We start from the raw sequence: 10013 nt of genomic DNA, 5'->3' as shown, positions 1-10013 counted from the left end.
TTAATCGTTGCTCTGAATCATCTGTTTGACTATTGGCACAACACAACCATGTAGAAATGAAAGGCCTCAGAGTATTTTCTGTCCACCAAGACATTTGTTGATGAAGATTGATCTTCCTATTCAGACTTGTGTTAATCTTCTTTTCAGGGAATTTTTGAACCGGACTATCACCTGAAACTATGAGACAGACGCTCAGCAATCCGTGGGGAAAAAAATATTGTTTACCTTGTTACCAAGGAATTTGGAAGTGAAACTAAGGAGGGAAACCTTTAGCTATTTGTTGAAAAAAAAACATGTTTATCCAGGGAATTTGCAACGAGACCTTTAGCTATCTTTGGAAAATATTTTAATGTGGAGAGATTTGCAGGAGACCAAAGCAAATCTTCTCGTTTGTCTTTTTGGCTTTAGAAATCCCAAAAGAACCCGGAGATGTGCCCAGACAGTAGAAGTGGTTTAACCTTTTGTGTTTTGACAGTAGCTTCCCTAAGCCCTGACCTGTGAGTCAAACCAGCTTTTTGTCAGCTCCTGTAATGACAGTGCCCACTTAAAGGTACTCTTTGCACGGGCAGAGTGAGGCAGAGAAGCTTCTCTAAGCTTTCAAGGACGGTGTGGGAATCTTCTTCTCTTGCACTCAAGTGTATAGACCGAGGGACGGAACGGGAGACGGCCCTTGCTCTGTTTGTGCTAGCTGATGACGGTGAGGTAAACCGCTGCTTTCCCCTCCCTATGTGCTGACACTAACTTTACTATGGACAGAAACAAACAGAATGGATAAGGGATGTATTTTTCCTTCGGTAAACAGATGCTTGCAATTGAGGGCTTGCAGGCCCAACGTCAAGACTGACTCGCATGAGCGTAAACAGTTGATTGCTTTCCCTCCTCAAAGGCCCTGGGCCCTCATTTGCTTGCTGAGGTTATTTCTCTCTTTTTTTGTATCTCTCACCAATAGAATCGCGGATTGAATTGGATACAGTGTGTAGTGGTATAAGTGTGTGTACCAGTGTGGAGTTGGCCTTTTTTTTCTTCTACCAGCAGAATCGGAGGTTGACTTGGACATGGTGTGTAGTGGTAAGTGTGTGTTCAAGTGTGGAGTTTGCCTTGGTGCCAAAGACCGGGGGCAGAAAAAATGTGGTTGAAGGTGGGAAGGTTGGTCCATACCATACATCTCTTGAGCCTCTAGCTTTCTCGCTACCCTCTCCGAAGCTGTCTTATTGCTGCAGTGTGTCAGTGGAATACATTGCTGTGTGGAATTTAAAGAAATGACCTTATTGTTTAAACATCACAGATGTTAGCGGGAGATTGCTGTGATTAGCGCCCCCTCTGTTCCTTCTTTTTTCTCTCCTGCACATCGTTTTGATTATTTACGGCCTTTTCAGGAAACATTTGCTCCACTTTTGGCACCATTAAAGAAAAGCAAAGACAGAACAGCTCCTCAAATAAATTAGAAACAAAACGAAGAAAACACTCTTAATACAACAGATTGCAATAAATAACAATAAGTTAATTAAATCTTAATAAATACATTTCTTATATATATATATATATATATATACATACGTATTGATATAGAGAAGATAGATAAATTGATAGATTTCTAATACTTAAAATCATCTGTTGCTGCTCCGAGGGCAGGGTGAATGTCTCCTTTCTACATGTAAACTTTTGAGAGGCATTTGCCACATATCAACGGGAGCATTTCTATCTGCCACCCCTCATGTAGCGCAGACAATGCTTCTGCAGTTCATCTCGCTCTCCTGAAGGGTTTCAACTAAAGCAGCAAACATGGGTAACAGAATGTGTGTGTGTGTGTGTGTGTGTGTGTGTGTGTGTGTGTGTGTGTGTGTGTGTGTGTGTGTGTGTGTGTGTGTGTGTGTGTGTGTGTGTGTGTGTGTGTGTGTGTGTGTGTGTGTGTGTGAGAGTGTGATTCATGAGAATATTACACTACGCCTCGGAAAACATTTAAGGAGATGTCATGCCTTGCATGTAATCCTGGGCAGACTAAGTAAGTGTATGTTGTAAGTGTTGTGTAAGTTAACGTAAACGAACACTGAGGTTTTGACCTTGACCTTCTCTCTCTCTCTCTACTTGGAGGAGACCACCATCACCGTCCACACCCAGCCATCCATCACACTGACCATGCGATTCTTGTTCTGTGTGAATGCTGAGGGAGATGGCCCTTTCTCTTGACCTTCTGTGGAACTGACCACATGGCCCAAGTCCATGCCCAAGCAATAGCTTGAACAGTTGAACACACGTGGGGTCTCAGTGTCTGTGCTGGCCACTGCTCCGTGAAAGCTTACAGGCCACCTTCCCTTTCTCTGTCAGATTTCCTCTCTCTGCCTGTCTGTCTGTCACACACAGCCACATTTCCGGGCGGAATGTTTCTTGAGAGTGTGGTACTCCAGGTTGTCGTCCAAGAAAGAGAGGTCGTCATCGAACGCGATGGGCCTGCAGCAAGTCCGAGCTGGACTTTCTTTGTCCAGCTTCTTGTTGTTAGTCAGATTGTTCAGGATCTTGTCGTAGTTGGTCTCTGCATCCGAGCAAGGACCGCTGCAGTACCGAAAGATCATCTCCTCCCTGGTCTGGTAGCCCAGCCCGAGGTCCGTAACGTTCAGGTGGATCTCGCGGAGCAGGCATCCTCGGCCCGCCGTCGCGATCGCAGTCAGTTGCTCCTGGCCGCCTTTGCCTTTCCTTGAGCGGCCGCCCTGGCCCTTCCGACCTTGGCCTTTCCTCCTCTCGCCGCGCCCGTTCCTGCCCCTCTCCCTCTCGCCTTCCCCCCTTTCTCCACGGTCTGTGCCTGTGGCGGCACCTCTTTGCCTCCGCCTCTCGCCTCTGTCCGAGGAACCTCCTCCTGCTCCACCTCCTCCTCGGTTGGCTCCGGGAGAACGGCGTAGTCGACCAATGGTGGCCTCGATGAAGTCCATAACGTTGTCGAACTGATCCGGGTACGGGCCTTCAAGGTCGTCTGAAAGAGAGTAAAGACCATGGTTAAGTGATTTATGGCTGCCTTTGCATCCCAACGCAGTAGTTGTTATTGTTAACCATGTGTCATGGATACGTTTTGTAATATAGTGACAGTGATGACAATATTGACAATTGACAATTATTTCCACCAGATGTAAATCCTAAGACAACAATGTTTTCACTAAGCGATTTATGATATTTTTTATTGTCCTAAGCTCTATAGGACGTTGTATATCTCAAATTCCGTCAAGTTCTTAATCCTTGTGATTATAATGTGACAAACTTTAAATGCTTTGTCATTCATAAAGATTCTCCCAAAGCTTCATTGGTTGAAAAGGCTGGGAAAGAATGCAACAGACCATGGCAAACCCGCTTAGCTGACTCCACCTCTGTATACACACGGACAACCACAAAACTCAAAACATGCACACTCCCCTTTCCCGTCTCTTTCACAGTCTTGGGGGTGGAAAAAAACACATAGAGGCCCTTTGATCCTTTGTGTCCTACACAATGATTTCATTATTAGACATGTTCCTTTAATTCACTCTCTTTGAGAAGTCGAGTGCATTGACTTGGATGGCCATGTCTGGAAACTTTCCGTGAACATCACAGCTTAACATTATTGTGAAATGACTCTATTAGGAGGGGGCCATGCCAAAGCAGTGAATGATCACACAACAAGTGGCAAAAGGTTGAACAGGAAAGTGTGCCTGCCTACCTCCCCTCCCTGCCTGCCTGCCCCTTCCATGCTTACAAGGGCTCAGGTAAGTCAAACGGGGTTAAGTCAGACTGGAAATGTAATGAGACTTGGCTCTTGGCTTGGTATGATGTGGTAACTGTTCTGCTGTGACTGTGCGTGAACACTAGTGTGTCAAAGGCTCCTGCGACTGACTGAGGGACTCGGATCACTTGACGACTTGAGGTGTCAGAATTGGATCCTTGCATTAGCGGCCCCCTGGATACGCGCCCCCCCCTGTCACAACGCCAAGTCACAACAATTTCCGATGATGCATCCGAGACACAGGATTGGCTGATCGTTACCACCACCTCCTCCTCATATTCTACGCAGGTGAGTCAGCAAACGTAACACTGATTGTCCCCTTACACACATCACCACATGCGTCCTTTAAAAGACACTGACTGCATGTAAAATGAGCACATCAAGGCAATCCTTTCTGAAGGCGGGAGATGGACAATGAGTTGTGGCTAAGAAATAAAATGGCATTGGGTGGTTCAACATGGAATACAGCTTTGAGTCACGCCTAGATATTTAATTGATTCCAAAGGAAATGAATGGGTTAGGATGCTAGTATGTATGCTTGCATTTGTTATGTCCTCATCAGTTAGCACAGAGGTAAGTTAAGTTCACTTCATTTGAAATGCTGTTGAAAATGTTCTGTACTCTACTGTGCTGACTGGAAAAGCATTTTGCTCCTATACTAGCAACTATCAGTCCAAGTATTATCAAGAATGAAGCATTAAACTGTACACTATCCTATCATTGTGTGCCAGTCACATCCACATTTCTGTAGCGAAAAACATCAGATTTCTTTAATCTTACTACCATGTTGTAACACAAATCAAAGTGTCTGCATCTGAATGCTTCTGAGGACATTATGTCATGTCTCTTCTGCAACAAAGAACAAATTAATTCACTCTGTCAAAACACATCAGTGTGACCTTTTATTTCTGTTTAACACAGAGCAGTAAAGAGATGGTGGGGTAGAAGGCTGACAGCAGGCAGGCAGGCAGGCAGGCAGTGGCGGAGGGGGGGTGGATGGTGAGAACATTTTAGCTAAATGTTCCATGCCTTATCGAGAGCGACGTGGAGGTTTACTACTGTGTAAAGACAAGGCAGTGTCATGTTCTATTAAACAAATGATGGCCGCTCCTCCCACCCGTCCGACTGCTAAAAGGAGGATAAACACCGCGATGGCGGCGGCGGTGGTGGTGTAGAGGGCGGCGTGGAGGCATCGGTGGCAACTCAACACTTTCGAGTGCCTGAAGTCCACCAGGCCCAGCTCCTTGCAGCAGGTCGTCATTTGTTTAGGTTCCCCTTGGTGTAGCTTCACTACAGAGAGAGAGGGAAGACAGACGACTACTCCTTCTGTCTCTGTTTTCGCTGCAATCCACCACCATCAAGCCTGCCACTCCACTCCAGTGCACTATGCATCAACTGCGCTTTGCTATCCTGTTGTACTTGAGGAAGGAGGGAGAACTACTACACCATCAAAGCAACCAACCAACCATCCATCCATCCCACCATGGGGCAGCCGTGGCTCAGTGGTTAGAGCACTGGGTTGGCAACCCAAGGGTTCCCGGTTCAATGGCCGACCGGACCACGGCTGAAGTGCCCTTGAGCAAGGCACCTAACCCCCACACTGCTCCCCAGGCGCCGCTCAGCAGGCAGCCCACTGCTACGGACTAGTGTGTGTACTTCAATGTGATTCACTAGTCCGAATGCGATAAATGCAGATAAAGAATTTCCCCTAGGGGACCAAAAATTGGCTCCAATCCAAATTGGCTCCAATTGGCTTCATCATGCTTTCATGGTGTAACATATTACATTACATTACATTTAGCTGATCATCCAAAGCGACTTTCCGTTATTTTACAGGGTATTGATTACAGTCCCTGGAGAAGTGTGGGGCTAGGTGCCTCGCCCAAGAGCACTTTGACTACTGTATGGATGGATGTGTAGGGAGAGGTAAGGGTAGTATTCGAACCTGCAACCTTCTAATCGCAAGACCACCCCCATAACCACTAGGCCATGGCTGCCCGACAGGACACAGCTCGGACTGCTCCCTCCACCTACACCCTAAACAACCCACCTGCATTCATCCATTTATGCCACCCTGGCATGCTATACTGATGCAATGCAACTTCTTTAAATGAAGTAAGGAGGACCACTCGCTTCACTTTCACCTCTTTTCCAGCCGTCTTCCGTCATGCTATTCTGGTGTAACTTCAACACAGGAAAGAGGCAAGACTACTCACTTCCCTCCCACCTCCAGCTATCCATCTGTCCACCCTGTCGTCCTATCCTGGTGTAGCTTCACTAGAGGAAGTACAGGATGGAGGACCATTACCTCCACCTCCACCTACATCACCCCATCCATACAGCCATCAATCATGTCACGCTATCCTGGTGAAACTTCACTAGGGGGGAGGGAAGTATAGGGGAGAACTACTCTCTCCACCTTCAACCCACCTCCCCATCCATACGGCCAGCTTGCCAGCAGTCTCTCCAGTACCTCTCTTCTCTTGGCTGTGTGAGCCATACAGTGCAGTATGGGGTGCAAGCGAGCGAGGACTGCTGGGAAATTCAGTGGCGAACATAAACAAGCCCAGGAAAGGAATGTCAGTCTGAGCTTTTGTCTGGGGCCAGATGTCTCCTCCAGTTCTACCTCTGCTGGCAGAGTTGTTATGACACCTGTGAGGTGCTGTCCGGTGCAATCAAATAACGTCCTTTTTTGACAGCCCGTCATTTTAAACCACTTCCTTCTTGTACATGAAGAGACCGTGCATTTAAACTGTCTTGCCAGACCCATCGCTAAGCCTCTGGCTGGTGTCCTGACCCACGAGGTTAACCAGTGGGCTAATCTGCATTTTAGGACAACTTGTGGTTGGAATTGTTTGCTCTCGTCTGTCGTCATAATTATGCGTGCATGGTTTTGGGCATATTTGTGTGGATTCACTGTCAAGCACCCTAATTCGCACAGCACGAACTAGTGAGGAGACCAACATTGCAGTAAATGTGATAAATATCCTCTAGACTGTTAATGCTCCAAGTTGTTTTAATGGCACGATGTTTTGGACCTTAGTAATTCTTCAAGTGCAATCTGAAGAGGGACTAAGGTCTGAAACGTGCCATTGAAACAACTGGGAGCATTAACAGTGTTGCGGACATTTATCATTTACTTCAGTCATTTTATTTTGTCCAGCACCTGTGCCACTGATGTGCGTGCATTCTAAGCTTTTTCGAGATCAACATTGCAGACGCTTTTTATGGTCCATCTTTCACAGGTTACCTAACTGCTCTGTTTGTCATCATCTGTGGCAATGCTGCCTGACTTTAAGTAGCTTGCTGTGTACCCTAATGTAACTGCAAATTCTCTGTTTTGGTTCGATGACTCCATCACTAAGTAAGTATTGTTTTAGGGTTATCTAACTGATTTCTTACACACAGAGTCCTCCATGCCAAGCCTTTTCAACACACTATAGCTCCCTCAAGGCATACAATACATGTACATACAAAAACAAAGATAAGAACATTGTGCAACTAATTGCAGATAGTTTCCTGAGATCTGTCAACTCATGTTCAGTGACTGCAACTGAGTTAAACAACGTTTGAATATCTGGAGCTCGTACAGTTTCTTGGAGTCTACTGATGACTGCCAGCAGCCTGCTGTGTGCAGCACACTTACATTGTTCCTCCATTGGAGTTGGGTGCTGGCGCTGAGGATGGCTCATTGTTTGGCGTGCGAGAGAGTCCTCCACAGAAGAGAGGGCAGCAGCAGAATCACGATGTAATCCCACCACCGCGGGAGGAGGAGGAGGAGGAGGCCTCTTGGCGGGCTGCAGCTTTGGAAAGATAGGGCGCGTGGAGACGACGGAGCTCAGGAGCAACAGACACGTGGCCAGAACATCCCATAACTTCATTTTAGACAAGGTTCCCCAGAAGGAATCTGCAACACAGACGACATCATTCAATGTCTCTCTGTACAGGAAATCTTGCAGTGTTCATGTAACACTCACAGAGTTGAATTTAACACTCAGTTGGATCAAACATAAATGTGTATTTTACTAAACATCCTAACATAGTAATTTATATTAGGAATGATAATAGAGCAGCATTATCCAAGTGGTTACAAAACGACATTGTCCAATAATACAGGTAGGCTCATTTATAATTTGCACAATATTGGTATGTAAACATCTGCCATCAAATTGATTCATTGTGTTTAGAAACTCATGTACATGTTTCAGGAAAATGCGGATCCACTGGTATGCCTCTGTGTCAGAGAAGGCATGAGACTTGCCAAAGCCTAGGCTGGTGGCAATTGAAAAGCAATCTACAATACGCTATCGGATGACTAAAATAAAAGTAAACAACGGTTTGTGTTGTGGTCAGATATTTGGAAGTCAGTGATTAGTGGCGCCGGTCTGATAAATCGTGCCTTTACAGCTTTAGAGCTGGATGAAGTATTTAAAAGCTCGCAGTTTTGCTTTAAGTGCTGATCCGGTGCTTAGACCATACGACTCAATGGAACAGATTACATTCAGTGTGAGAATAAAAAAAAAACCCATCGGTCCCATATATGTATGTGGAGTCCATCAGTGATCCAGTAAGTTATTCACACACATGTAGGCTATGTCAGTAGTGTGTAACCACAAAGCACACACTGCACACTGATTGGCACCACACAGTCGTGTTTGGACATGAATCAATCATCTGATTTATACATGCTCTAAATGCATTTTGATATTCTACACAAGTTAGATAATCACGTGCAGACTTATAGAAAGGTTATTAATCACAACACACAACCGTAGCAGCACGCTAGGACTTTGGAGCGCAGCCCGACTGATCATCATAAGCGCTGTAGGGCAGAGCAGGGCAAGCGTTAAATGTGGCGAATTAAAGAGCGAAACTTGGTGTGGAGTCACTGGGCTGTTTCTTGAATTCTTTGTTTTACATACGCGTTTATGGGATATGCGCGTAAAATGCTACAATAAACGTTATATGGGAGACCATAAATTGGACCACAGTCACGCACGTTACGAAGGAAATGTGTCACTCAATGAGCGCATGTTTTAGTTTATGGATAAATATGTGATGTTATCGTGGGGCTTGCTTGCATACTAGCCCCGATAGATGCTTGTTTTGCTCATCAGGTTAATATTCCATATTTAGACAACCATTTACCAATAAATATATTATCAGAAATGCACGAGAACTATAAGTATGTAAACAGGTGGACATGTTGAAAACGTTAACTTTCCAAATAGATTATTTTATGTGGTCTCCTCTAATGTGGCAGGCTGCAATCCACAATAATTTAAACGTTTACATTTTATGCAGAGAAATAGCGATACACGTTAGAATGATTCACATACCTTAAATCCGGCCCATGCAGACCTTTTACTGAAATAGTTTAATATCCAAAAGAGGTCAACGATGGTTCATGAATGATCCAAACAGTACGTGTATATCCAGCGAACAATATGCGTTGTAAAAATAAAATCCACACCCATTCATAGATCCCAATGTCAATTTCAGTGATCATACACCTTGAAAGTAACCACAGGGACTTCAATCAGTTCAGTCTCTCCGACGCGCACACACACGCACACACGGAGCCGTGCTTTCTGAAGTCCAGGGGTCAGAGCGCAACGGACTGCTCTGTTAAAACGGGGTTGCCCAATAACAGGATGCGGAGATCCACGTAGGAAACCTGATAGAGAACTACCATCAACAACTGCAAGGAGTCAAATGAAGACATCAGGACTCCCTTTCAGTCAGTTGATGGCAAAGCCGAAAGGTGCCGTTGATCACTTTGACGCCAGGTGAACTGTTTGATTAAAAATGTGACGAGGGATACGTCACTTTTCCAGTGAGGACAGCACTCCAGTCCGAGCCGTCACGACTGGAGCTCACAAGAGATCTTGAAACACACAGAACCATTAAATAATAATAATGCGATCTTCCCAGAACGCAGAAAAATCTTTCGACATTACTTTATGTCCTTCAATTATCTCCATTTTCGGTCGCTATTTTAATCCAACCATGCGCTGTCCAAGATATCGGATTTATAATTTAAAATAAATTGCAATACATGCACTACAGATTAGCAGCCGCTTGTGCTTTGCGCTTCTGTGTAGACTGCGCCCAGTTTAAATAGATTCTTGGGTTCGAGCGCACTGACGTTGCGCCTGAAGTCCGCCTCCCCCTTTCTGCTTGCGACCTCTACCAAATAACCCAAGTAGCGGGAGAGAAGTCCACACCTTACTACACATGCCGTGCCTTTCCATTTGCAGAACCGCAA

At 45.4% G+C, this 10013-nt stretch overlaps 1 protein-coding gene across 1 annotated transcript; it reads right to left on the bottom strand.

Annotated features, from left to right (window-relative positions):
- Positions 1–2058: 2058 nt before the first annotated feature.
- On the bottom strand, positions 2059–9147 carry gdnfa (glial cell derived neurotrophic factor a). Its single transcript, XM_063212555.1, has 3 exons — positions 9085–9147; positions 7392–7652; positions 2059–2965 (listed from the first exon to the last, which is right to left on the bottom strand). The coding sequence occupies exons 2-3, from the start codon at positions 7624–7626 to the stop codon at positions 2352–2354; spliced, it is 849 nt and encodes a 282-aa protein (XP_063068625.1). The 5' UTR covers positions 7627–7652; positions 9085–9147; the 3' UTR covers positions 2059–2351.
- Positions 9148–10013: the final 866 nt, after the last annotated feature.

Source organism: Engraulis encrasicolus, chromosome 12, assembly GCF_034702125.1.
Source record: "Engraulis encrasicolus isolate BLACKSEA-1 chromosome 12, IST_EnEncr_1.0, whole genome shotgun sequence".
Classification (NCBI taxonomy): Eukaryota; Metazoa; Chordata; class Actinopteri; order Clupeiformes; family Engraulidae; genus Engraulis; species Engraulis encrasicolus.
This window is presented reverse-complemented; position numbering and strand designations above follow the sequence as displayed.

Bases quoted from the DNA above. Each gene is read 5' to 3' on its own strand.
- gdnfa (XM_063212555.1), bottom strand. From the start codon at position 7,626: ATGAAGTTATGGGATGTTCTGGCCACGTGTCTGTTGCTCCTGAGCTCC. The intron at 2,966-7,391 runs GTAAGTGTGCTG...ACTCTCTTTCAG, and splicing joins AACTCCAATGGAGGAACAAT to ACGACCTTGAAGGCCCGTAC.